The sequence below is a fragment of the Pholcus phalangioides genome, unplaced genomic scaffold, assembly GCF_987345545.1.
Source record: "Pholcus phalangioides strain wild (caught in Gottingen) unplaced genomic scaffold, Ppha-v1.0 ptg000011l_1, whole genome shotgun sequence".
Classification (NCBI taxonomy): domain Eukaryota; kingdom Metazoa; phylum Arthropoda; class Arachnida; order Araneae; family Pholcidae; genus Pholcus; species Pholcus phalangioides.
Window position 1 is genome coordinate 4,093,067 of NW_028301604.1, and position 13,454 is coordinate 4,106,520.

The 13,454-nt window shown below is 35.5% G+C and overlaps 1 protein-coding gene across 3 annotated transcripts in view; it reads left to right on the plus strand.

Moving 5' to 3' along the window:
- The window catches only part of LOC149079957 (zinc finger protein castor homolog 1-like), a 171,779-nt gene that overhangs the window by 105,523 nt on the left and 52,802 nt on the right, over positions 1-13,454 (plus strand). For all 3 annotated transcript variants that reach the window (XM_089238865.1, XM_089238866.1, XM_089238867.1), the window contains exons 3-8: positions 1,755-2,077; positions 5,475-5,673; positions 5,879-5,954; positions 8,388-8,475; positions 9,069-9,233; positions 11,460-11,676. In XM_089238865.1, the coding sequence (XP_089094991.1) occupies positions 1,755-2,077; positions 5,475-5,673; positions 5,879-5,954; positions 8,388-8,475; positions 9,069-9,233; positions 11,460-11,676 (1,068 nt within the window). The remainder of the gene's footprint in view (positions 1-1,754; positions 2,078-5,474; positions 5,674-5,878; positions 5,955-8,387; positions 8,476-9,068; positions 9,234-11,459; positions 11,677-13,454) is intronic.

Consider the following 13,454-nt stretch of genomic DNA (forward strand, 5'->3'; position numbering starts at 1 on the left):
CGTTATAAAGGAATTCGATTTTGTTTTGCATTGTTCCTATGTAAACAAATCTGGGGGATTAGAAAAGTGTTTGTTAAAACGAGATTTTCGTTATAACAGTATTCGTTAAAACGGGATTCAACTGTATTGGGATTCTTTCTCTCTTATTGAAAAAGTAGCGAGAACAGAGCTGATAGCGCCATCTAGAACCGGACCGGGAAGTTAATATCTCTTCATTTGAGTAGCCGAACTGAAAAGAATGAGATGTTTTACTTACATAACATATACATACACACACAATATAAAATATATATTACTTTAGCAATATAAAGACATTGAAAAGTAAATGTGTTGCATGTGTGAAATAGAAAATAAATGTGAATATATGAACATATTACAAGTGTTAAAAAAATTCATCTATTGGAAAAATTACAAATTAATATGAAGCTTGAGTTTAAGAATTAATCTTCAAAATTTGTATTCTAAAACTCATTAATAATTTCAATTAATCTTCAAAATTTTAAATCTTGACGCTTGAGTTTCGGAATTAACCATCAAAATTTTTGTTCTGAAATTCACATTAATTATTTAATAATTTGAAGAATATTCAAAATTTTAACCATCAAAATTGAATTTAATCTTCAAAATTTTTACTCTAAAAACACACACACCTCTCTCTTATACCCTCACACACCATAACTATCACATACACACACGACACAATCAATTTTCTTTCTTTTTTTCTTCATCCTACTCGTACGGGAAACCGCATCTTTAGGGAAGCAAGCCATAAGGAGCTAATAAGCTTGGTACGCGCTGCATCTACCTCAGTCAGTTAGTCAAAATTGTTTCTACACAATTGAACTCACTCAATATGTGCTCGGCTAATATAAATTTCAAAACTATCTTTGCGTGATACCGTGGTAAAAGTTTAAGAAATTTCATGCTTTCTACGATCGTTCAGATGAGAAGTTCGGTTATACGAGCCCGTTCGTTTTGGACCCCGTGTGGATAAATTTTTTTTTTCAAATTTGCCAAATAAGCAATTCAAAACCAGTGGGTATTTTTAAAACTTACTTTTGCGTACACACATAGGTATAACGACTGAACTGTTAATTTATAGAATTTGGTTCATGGATTCCTACTTACACCAAAGCAAACAACCGTCAAGTCCCTGAGCTGAATTTGATACCTGAAATAGGCCAGAAATGCATTTTGTGTAACTTGAAAGTTTTTCCGACCTCAATCAAAACTGTTAAATTTTGAAAATAGTAAGACGCTTTCACTCAAGGCACGTCAAAAAACTCTTTCAGGAAACTCAATATGCCTTCCCCAAGGGGGTATTTCAGCTTTCGCCAATTGAAAAACATATTATACTGTGATATTATTTCATACACAATTGGTATATGATATATTCATTATGTTGTGTTTCTAATTCGTATATAATGTCGCTTATTTATTTTTATTTTTCCATACATTTAACATGTAATGGTTAATCCGAGCGTGTCAGACTTTTCTCTCTCCTCGTATTAAACGAATTCTACTGTATTTCGAATTCATAAATTGTGCTTACCCTTCCCGAAAACTATGTGCGGAAACTAATGTGAAAAACTTTAACTACTCTAAAACGTAAAGATTATTTTGCATCTCATTTGAATGAATGACAAAACATGTGAAGGTGCAAATTCGATTTCTTAGTAAAAAATCGTTATTTATCATTATCATATAAGTGTTCTATTTCGGTAAATTTTACGTGATTTTTCCGTTTTAAACAGATGCTCTACCGTCGAGCCATTCCTCTTGCGCTCTGCCTGGAAGCGATTATCCTCATTCAGATACGAATCTTCAACTTCACCGTCACCAACAAGATCAAGGTGCATCTTTCGTGAGCCAAGGAAAATTCGGAAGCCAAACTTTATCCAAGGAGCCTTTCAATCATTTCCCAGATTCCCAGTACCTATGTGATCCTGAATCGAACAGTATTCATCACTCACCTGAGAAAAGTGAAGAAGTTATTAAAGCTTTACGTGCTAAAATGTCTCATTCTATATCACGGACTGATCAACTTACACCAAACAATGCTCTTCCTCCCCACCAGGTAAAAACTTTCTTGCGTACCGAAACTTTGGATTTAATACTGAATTACTTTCTAAAATTTGCTGATTCTATTGTGTGCCATTTATCGTGACATATGTAGAAGGTGTCTAATTTGAATAATTACACGTTTCAATATATTCTCATTGATCATTGAAGTAGCGTGAAATCGCTCACGCGTGAGTCGCCTGAACTCCAAGCCAGCATGATACGGCCTGTAGCTAACACCTGTATAACACTTCATGCGACTGTTTGATCACACTCTGTTACGGTTTCAAATTGTTCTGGACGTCTTTCGTCCTTGAGATAGTACATGTTCATCTGTTGGTGGAAATTTTAACTTTTTTTTCCATCGCGAATCTTTTGACGTGGTCTGTTATTTTACAACCACTCTGTGCATTATTCGTTATTCTTCACTCGTTATGACATTGCATCGCCTCGCCTTGAGAAATTTTTTCACCCTCATGAAATTCTGTCAACGGTGACACAAACACGCCTATTTCCAATAATACTTTAAATACAGTATACTTTCTATAATAGAAAATATATATTTATAACTTTATTTTTTTTATAGTAGGAGAGACCGGGGCTTTTGTCGCGCGGGTAGGTTGTCACACGCATTATTTCTCAGAGCATAGATAGTGCCCACTATATCCATAATGGTATAGTTTGTTCAACTAGTTCAGGGGTTCTCAAACTTTTTCCACCCGCGCTGCCCACTCACCAACACTCATATCAACACTTATCCGCGACTCCCCTGAGCAGTTTAACAAAGAATCTTTTCGAAAAATATTTGTCGGGCCACCTCTCGTGGCGCCCCTGACAAAGGTTGATTACCCACCAGGGTTCCGCGGCGTACAGTTTGAGAACCCCTGATCTAGTTAAAAGGATTCTTCTTCCTAGTATTCACCTGCTTCGACATTTTCGTAAATTTTTAGGAAGGTTTTTCTCAATTTTAACTGTATTAGTAATTTTCCATTGTCTCGGTTTTTGTTTTATTTCAATAGCATGCCTTTGTTAATCGATTTTATCGAATATATCTATTATAAAGTAATGTATAAGCTATTATTTTGCATATAAGTTTTGCAAACTTCCTTGTTAACAAAAAGATTGTTGTTGTATTGAGTTTTTTAAAAATTTGGATCTGACCCCTAAGGAAATTACAGTGTGTTAGTTTTCCTTCACTTGATTTATTTATTTCAATATGTATGTACAATGAAGGAATTGAGTTTATTACAGTGAATTCATTAACTTTATTTCAATATGTCTAAAAAATTAGAATTTCAAAGAATATTCTGATATATGCACTTAGCGTTGATTCCAAAAGCGAGTCTGTGGGCACGGGGGTCGAGTCTTTTTTTTTTTTTTTAATAACCTTGAATTCTTTCATTTAAAATGTTGCACATGTGTACTAATAAAAATTCTCAATCATTTGGAGGTTCTTATTTCACTCTGTTGGACTCGCTGTACCCCCCCTTTCTGTGTTAAGATGTCTCTGTGTACAAGTGACAACGCTTGTCACAATAGCCAAAATTACTGTCCGAAAGTGGCCATAAGTGAAATTTAGACAAATTGTAGTTTAATTACGTTATCAAAATTCATAATTTCAAGTGTAATAAGTAGGGCTAGGATTTTTATGCTCTAAAAACTTCTAAAAAATTCTCTATAAAAAATGCATTTATGCCCTATAAAACGAAAAATATGTCTTAAAATGTTTCTTCATTCCTATCTTAGAATATTAGTTTTAGCAAAATAATATGATAATGATTATATGTTGATGCAGTCCAAACTATTTTGAACCATTACTTATTATATGAACAAAAATTCTTCGTTTTACTAACTACTACAAGTATCAGAGAATCAATAACAAAATGCTTCATTTTCTTTACAGTTAATGTACCAAATACACACAGAAATTTTTTAGTGTAAAAATAGAAAAAAAACGATTTTTTCTCAACCTCTAGTCATTGAAGACTTCCCTCGGATTCGACCCCGAGGGAGATATAGATAAGATATTTTTCCTTACGAACTTGAGGTGACCATCGATAGACAGCGCCTTCATTTCCCACCCATCTCATTAATTGCAGTAAATTGCAATATAGCGATATGGCCAGAGTTGGTGTTTGGTGAAGTAGTATTTAGCTTTAGAAAATCATTGTACAAAGTAAAAAAAAATTAATAATTCTTTTTATTTGATAAAAACTCTCACACTTTCTCACAAACGCTGAAAAATATCCCCCTCCCCCGTGGATCAAGTTTATTTAATTTTTCCCACGAGTTACCATCACCGATTTAGATGATTAATCTATTTATAGCCACACGCCAGTGGGGTTGAAGGGCGCCAGTATTTTGATACTCTAAGAATTCAATGTCGTTGATGATTGATTGACAAACCTGAATTTCAGGATTTTTTACCAATCAGTAACAACGTTTCATTTTTAATGCATAAAAATCCTAGCCCTGAATGATACATTCTAAACATTCACTGCGCTTGCACATACTTTTAAAAAATGGTACTAAGATTATCAGTTGACGAGCAAATTTCTGGTGTTTGGCGGGAATTTAACCCTTTAATAAATGGTCGTAGATTGCCCAGATTGGTGGGGTTGGAAGGGTACGTTTTGGAAGTTTTGTGAATAACGAGGAAGAAGAAAAAGCTCTTGTCAGAGATGGGAACCTAAAAAACCAGTCTGAAGCGGAATTCGAATAGCGGGGAAAAATTTCCTTTTCATCGAAAATTATGTAATATGCAACATATGCCTTAAAATTTTGAAAGTATCCTCTATCATGTAAAAATAGCGAAATGTGCAAAAATATAAAAAATATTCAAAGGCATAGAAATCCGAGCCCTAGTAATAAGTAAAAGAAGTGGGATACATTAGAAAAAACTATATTAAACCTAAAAAAGTAATCAATTATTTCAACTTTTTTATCCATTTTGATGAGCAAATTGGTAATAAAATAGAGTTGAACAAGAAAATTCTAGATAATTTTATAAAGCTTATTTAGTTCTGCCATTTTCAAGGTTTTATAATGAGTGAATACCTAATTAATGTTGTGTGACAACTTGCCCAGTATATGGGGTTGGTTTTCACACTTGACAAGAAATTTTAAAAATTTATATTTCATAGAAATATTGATTTTTTTTGTATTCGCAAAAACCTAAAGTACACGCCAATTGTTCAAACTTGATGTAAATACATGTATATCAAAAACATTTGGATTGGTTTGAATTACATACCCGAAATGAATTGAATTGTAAAAAGTGTGACAACACCATTCCCCGTCTCCCCTACTATGCCTTTATACCCTTTTCCACCAGCAAAGGGGTAAATTACTTTAATAATCGTTTGATACAAGGGTTTTGACGATTACCTCTCAAAAAAATGATCATTTTGTAGATGATGCTCCCTCAAAACATGGCAACGATTTTTACAATAGCCGCTCTTGGTTCCAAGGTCCCATCTTCACAGGCAGTCTCTGAGAACGTTTCAAGTTTTTCTACGGTGAACAACACTTCCACCGAATCCAATATCAGCAGCGACTCTTCAGCAGCTACGCCATGCACTTCATCAGCTGTCTCTCCTGCTCTTTCTAATAGTAAGTGCGAATTGCCACTTAACAAACGCTGTAAAATATTTATATTAATATACACACGTGTGCCGATGTTTTTTGAATGAATGGCTGAGAGAGTGATTGCTCGTTGCTGGAAATTTGCAATGCCTCTGAATATCCATATAGTACTTATATTCATGAGGATAGATGTTTAGATGTTTTATTGGAGTTGTTTTTGTTTCATTCGCAGGAAATCTCAGTTCTCCGTACAGATTCGACCAACATCAGAAGCTGACACCAGTCGATTACACACGTTACGTGAAGAGGTAACTAGACTTTAACAAGAAGAATACTTTGTTTAACCTGAGTATACAGGGGGTGACCAGTCAAGTCCCTTAGCCGCAAATTGCTGGCGACGCACAAAAACCTACTACTGACCTCAGATGTACATATACGTCATTCATATTGAAAGGGGTGGTATAGTTATTAAAATAAAAAAACTTTTTATACGGACACCCTAGCCTGAAAACCCGATTAGAAAATTGTAGCCCATTCTCTCGTGAGGTCATCAAAAATCTTCCTCACGAGAGAATGGGCAACAATTTTCTAATTTAGTTTTTTAGGACCGGGTGTCCGTATAAAAAGTTAATTTTTTATTTTATTAACTATACAACCCCTTGCAATATGAATGGCGTATCTTACTTAATCTGCACCATAGTTTCCCATACTTTTTGTTTCATCGCCCCCTCCAACTCAAGCGAACCCATAGGATCGTGTGTTATACCAGTAGCTTCTATCGCCCCCCGGACTATTCTATCGCCCAATGAGGGGCAATATTGCCCACTTTTGGAAACACTGGTCTACACGTTGTTTGAATACTTTCCCTAATTGAAAGTTGCCTGTAGGATCAACGGTTCGTCAGTAATTTTCTGTCCAAGGGACTTCGGATGTTTCACGACGGAATAAGTTATCTACTTGCCAGCTTACTCAGACGCATCGCCTTTGTGTTATTTCAATTATTCATTCATGTTTTATTTATTTATCTATTTATTTATTACACTTTTTCTTTACATTCGTTTAAAAATTTACCAGCGGCATATACGATGGGCGTTGTTTGTCAGATAGATTTTCAAAGAAAAAATAAGTATTCTACGACGGCAAATACGATAATTCAACATACTAGCATAATAGTCAACTAAGTAATTAGGGTCAATAGGTTATTATCACAGTAAGTGATAATAAGCTATTCATTAACGTTTTTAATCAAATCACTCAAAACTTATTTGTAGCTATGATGCTTGTGCGACTGCAAGAAAAGAAAGAAAATTGCGTAATTCACAACGAGATACAGTGGAACTTTGGTTAACGAGCGGTTCGTTTAACGAGCAATTCGCATAACGAGCAATTCGCATAACGAGCAAAAATTTTGAACAAATTTTGATCCGATTAACGAGCTCTGCTTTGTTTATTTATTTTCAAAGTATCACAACTGAGCTGATGGCTTTTCTCTTTCTCGCCTACACACGTGCTGTAAAATTGTGGGTAATATTCTCCCTCACAGTTTTCGGTCAGCGTGCCTAACTCGAAGAATGAACACCCGTACAAACGTGACTGTTTACGGTACGAAACTAGATATAGCATTGTAACCACACGTGTGTGCACTTTTTTTAAATTCTGCTTGGACAAAAAAATGTGGGCTGATTGTATTATTGAACGTGACTTTGAGCAGCTAGCTCATGAACCAGGGCCACCATTTTTGAAGAGATTGTGTCCTTGGGGGAGACCATGGGACTGGAGGTACATGAGCCCGATATTCAAGAACTAGTGGAAGAACATAGTCATATCCATAGACGAGCAGATGGATCTCCATTGCACGCAACTGCAAGACCTTATGCAAGAGATCTCGTCTGAGAAAGACGGAGAGAGAAATGAGGAGCCCCTCACTTCAAATGAGATTAAAGAGATGCGTGGCACGTGGCAATCTTTGTAGAAAAGAACTACCCCAAATAAATCTGTAGCAGTGCGAGCAATAAATCAGTCCAACAGTATTGCGATTTCCCATTTCCGAAAAAACAACAAAAGAGGCAAAAGAGAGTCATAGATAGGCTTCATAGACATAAGGTTATATTATATCTAAGATATATATCGATATATATAGAGGGTTCCTTTTAAACTCACTCACACACACACAAAGTTTACAGACTGTGAGTGGGTATAGTCTTCCTTTCTCTGGTCGTTTAGAGTAAGTTAATTTGTAAATATTATCGAATTTATTATGTATTACATATTGTATTATTATTGTGTTGCCTTATTGAATGAATAACGTTTTTATTAGACATTTTCATGTGAATGAATTATTGTGGAACGAATTATCCAAGTTTCCATTATTTCCTATGAGGAAGTTTGATTCGAATAACGAGCACGTTGGCAGAACGAATTAATCTCGTTAACCGAAGTTCCACTGTATTTCAATTGTATGTTCAAAAAAGAAATTGAATCTACGATTGGTTCCTTTTTGAGCAGACGTTCGGGTAGTGGCTCGTGTTGTCAATCCACTTCAGGTTTCAACAAAACTTTTTTTACGGATCACAAATTTTATTGAATTCATCCAGAAATTTCTTTGTCAGTCATGCTGGCACTCACGGCTATCCAGTGAATAGAAGATGGAAACCACTTGACTGTGGATACAGGGTCCGTGTGTGTGAGCTCGCGCGAGCGCGTTTTTTTATCTATTTAATTTTTTTCATCTTTTCTTATAGATTTGCAAGCGCAGCAGAATGTGGCAATAATTACTGCAAAGATCTAAATTACAGAGAACATTTTCACTGTATGGATTGTAATTCTAGGGTGAGTGTATCACCAGTTTGCAATTATTGTTGAGGTTTTTATAGCTATTTTATTGGTGAACTATTTTTAAAAGCTATTTTTTTATGGAAGATTCGTGAAACTAAAATAAAAAAGTTGCTTTTAAGCTTTGATATCCCACTATCACTTGTTAGTCCAGATATTGTAAGTTAAGAAGAATACGCGAACCGGACACATCATCTATCTGAAAATTATAAAAGTTCACGAAATATCAGTGGAAAGTAAAACCCAAATTGTTTAACACTTTATTTCTAAGTTAATTTCAAAAAAAAAATTTCACCAAAATGGTAAACTTTCAATTCGGAAATCAATTTAAAATGAATTAATTGAATGAAAGTTCAATAATTTAAATTTTAAAATGTAATTCTTGTTATTTTTTTTAACACCATTAAAAAAAATACGTATTTCAAGAAAAAAACTCCTGCATTTCATCCGTAATGCGGGGTGCTTCTAAACCTGCTGGTGCAATTGTTTTTAAAAAACTACTTATACTTAAAACTACTTAATTACCTCAAAATATATTGATAAAAAAAATGTTTTTTGTCAAGTTTATAAAAACTTTAGATTCATTTTAGGTATTTGTCAAGAAAGAAGAAATGATTCGACACTTCAAATGGCATAAAAAACGAGATGATTCTCTCCAGCATGGTTTCATGAGGTACAGCCCGATGGATGATTGTTCAGATCGTTTTTACAATTGTTCTCATAACAGAAAGCAAACCCATTATCATTGTTTAAAGGTATGAACCCATGTGAATAATTGTATACCCTATGTATTAAAATGTTTCCTGTTATCGAAATAACCTTAGTACTTCTAGTAATCTTCTTACTGGCTTGAAAATACTAGCCTACAAGCATTCTATTTTGCATACATTAAAAACCATAGCACCAGATCTCATTATCTGGTGGCTTCATACGCACCCCATACTATTCAAGTGGGCTACTAAGATGGCTCTGACTTGATTTCACTCCTAAAAACAAAGGCCGTAACAATTACGGCCTTTTCTTATCTACTGTACGGAGGGGGGCAGTGTTTCTCAAACTTTTAACCCCACCCAGTGGCTCCCTTGGCTTAGTCATCATTTAATCTCTGCTTCCCAGAATCAAACGCTGCTCCTGTGGGGGGGGGGAGGGCGATCACCCTTCTCAAAAGCTGAATAATGTGAGAAAAACTGGTCTTTCATGTGAAATATGAGACGACTCAACGAACCTACACAATAAATCACCCTGACCAAGGTTTCTCTCCCTTGATCCCGCACCTAAAATGCAACCGAACTCAACTCATTTCCCGGGATCCTGGAAGAAGAATAAGTTAGAGCCAGGTCACGTTTCTTTATTGAATTAAACATGCCTAAAGGCTGAAACACACTATAAAAGTTTGATAAAAATTATTTTATAAAACTTGAAAAACGCTTATAAAACTTTTATCGTGTAGTCCCGGTCTAAGAAATTTATTATCATTAGAAGCACGCATTTAAGCAGCTGCAATCGATAAATTTTGAATTGATCGAATTAATAGTTAAATTATTAAATCAATTACACACAGTATATTTAACCCTCAAAACGGCATTGATGATATATCTTATCGATCCTTCGCCTCTTATTTAGCATTGGCAAGCCTAGCTATTTTATAAAATTAATTTTCAACGGCACACTTTTCCCTATATCCCTTAGTCTTCACCTGCTGAAAATCAGAAGAAAGCCTACTTCATTAAAAAATATATGGCATTTTACAGGAGGTTTGATGATTTCTGCTGTGCTCAAAGAGTTAAGTAGTCCACCGCTCAAAGGTTGCTGTCAGTGCAGAATGTGAAGCCTTTTTTTGCAACGGCGAATCTGTTTCAAAACTAATTAAATGAAATATTTTTTTTTTGTTTTTTTCAAAAATAAAAAGTACCTAACTCAAATTGTTTGAAGGACAAATATTAAAATTATTGTCCTTCTACAAATATTGAAATTACTACGAAAGGGAAAAAACATAATTTTTCTAAATTTTTTTCTAAAGACATTTTTTATAAAACTACATCACTTCCAACAATATTGAAGAATAGTTTACGCTGAGATTATTATTCTAATTAATGAGAGTATTATAGTGTAATCGTTCATTTCTAATATAATTTATTAACCGCACACCCATTGTTAAATAATATTTTAGTCTTAAAGGCACCGTAGCAATCTACGAGATACATTCAACACATTGACCTGTTTAGAGTCGAACCTTCGGTGAGAAGAGAACAAATTATTTCTATACACACACACACATAAATCAATGCATTAATTACTCAAATTTTTTTAGTAACAAATTAATAAATACATAACTATTAATGATGCTAATTAATAAACTTTAAATATCAATGCTATTTCTGTTATTAAATGAATTTTCTTAATTAAATTAAAATTGAAATAAATTTAAGTTTACTTGAACTATATTCATATGCTTACCATAATCTGATCCAGGGATATTCCCGGTATTCGATCACTCTTATTTCCGCTTTCCCGGGTTCGAGAAAAACCCGGGAATCGTTAATCCCTACTCCCGACCACTGAGCTATAAGGTTTCCGTATAGCTCAGTGCTCCCGGCCAATAACTTCTAGAGAAAGCTCTCCCGACACACTACCACAGATACGCGCCTGCTCAGAATAGTGTGGAAAAGAACTACTTCGAAGAATTGAATGGACGCACATCAATATGCCAACACTTCGCGACGACCCTGACAAAGATTGGAGACGCCCCTAGGAGCCACGATAACTAAAAACCACTGATACAGGGGTGTAAAATTTATGTGACCCACCGAACGAGTGTGAATTAATGATTAATTTTCTCTCCTATCAAAATACAAATTCATCTCAAAGTGAAATAACACTTTTATGCTTACAATTATACACAGTAATTGTTCCCCCACACATACTGCATTTTCTTTTGTTATAATCATATTAATTTCCATTACCATTTACAATTTTAATAGGAAAGCTGTGATAAAGTATACATCAGCACTTCAGATGTACAGATGCACGCCAATTATCACAGAAAAGATTCTGCCATAATTCAGGAAGGATTTCAGCGTTTTCGGGCCACAGAGAACTGTTTAACTTCATCCTGCTTATTTTTTGGTCAAAGAACCACTCACTTTCACTGTCGTCGTTCAGGCTGTAGTTTTACTTTCAAAAACAAAGCTGACATGGGTAAATATTATCTAGTAAATAATTATAATATTGTTCCGAACCAATATATGCAGCAGAACCACGTATATCGGGGAACATACAGTAATTCATCCCCCGCGTTATAACCCAAGGGTGTGAACATAGTGCGTCCGTATTTCCGATTATGGAAACCCGCATCGTCTGCGATTGATTAAAAACCCGAATTTATAATTTTTTTTAGCTTGAAATTCAGGTTTTTAACCAATCGGAGACGACGCTGGTTTCCAGAATGGGAAGTACGGAAGTACTATGTTCTCACCCTAACCGTTGAATACCGAGATACATATATAAAAGTAGATTTTTTTTTTTTACGTGAATAGGTTTTTTAAAACATATGACGGTACCTGGTGCATCACCAAAAACTTAGTGCACCCACGAAATGCTTCAAACGCTTATATCTCAGAAAGTTCTTCGCGCAAATCACAAACAATGATATCGTCGGATGGGTATTGCAAATATCATGACTCTCATCCGATGACTCTTTCGGTTTCAAGACCTCTTCTCGTCAGGGCACCAGGCCAGCTACTCTGATTCGTAACAGAATTATTTTTCGGCATATCTCAGAAAGTACGCAACGCAAATGTAATTCAATGGTATCGTCAAATGGCATTGCAAATACCAATCCGATGATTTTTTTTTTCCGGTTTCAATTCCTCTTACCGTCCAGGCACTAGACCAACACCACCTATAACAGAAGGCCTCCGCACGAAGCTCGTGACGTCTCTTTCTTTCTTTCTTTAAAACCGAGCACAACCCAGGTCTATCGCCATGGGCAATTTACTACCTAAAGAGTTGTGCCGGAAGTGTAAGTGTGTGTACCTAACAGTCGTGACGTCTCTGAAAAAGGTCATCTCACCTATAACCATTAGATATACTACAAAATAGAAGATGGCGCATGCGTCAGCCTGCTATTGTGTATATATTGTTTATAATTTGTGTTAATTGCATTTTTAATTGGGTTGCTGTATTTTTGAAATATATGACATCCATATTTTTATGGGTATATTTTTATCAGCCACCTCGTTGGGCATTTTGCCTGTTGTGGCGTTGTATTTGTATTTGTATATCCAATGGCTATAGATGAGATGACCTTCTTCAGTGACGTCACGAGCTTCGTGCGGAGTACTTCTGCTATACAGGGCCGTCTTAAGAGCATCATGGGCCCCCGGGCCAAGTGATTTTTCTGAGGCCCCACCAGAGAAATTCTCGAAAATTTCAACGGGTTCTAATTTCTGTGAGGCCCCTCTTCCCTTAAGGCCCCCTGGGCGTGCCCGGGTGAGCCCATGCGTTAAAACGGCACTGCTGCTATAGGTGTTGTTGACCAGACCTGCTGCCCTGATTCGTAATGAAATTATTCTCTTCTATACCTCAGTAAGTAGTATGTAACGCAAATCAAAATCAATTACATCATCAGATGGGCATAGTAAATACCAATCTGATGATATCCCTCCGGTTTTAATACCTCTTTCTGTTCGCACACCAGGTCCGCTGCTATGATTCGTAACAAAACAAAATTGTTTTACGCTGTCTTGGGATGTATAAGATGAACATAGATCTTGTTCAGGTAATAATTACACAATACCCTGCCAATGCAAACAAAGGCAGCTTCAATTTTAATAACCAGGCTAAATATGTCTCATTGCACTGTATAACGGGGTATAAAAGACAGCCTCTACCAATTTTTTTGTAAATTATATAACGGAGAACCTGATGGTGCCTTCGATACATCCGACTCCGTGGGGCCTACGTTAGGCCCGTTA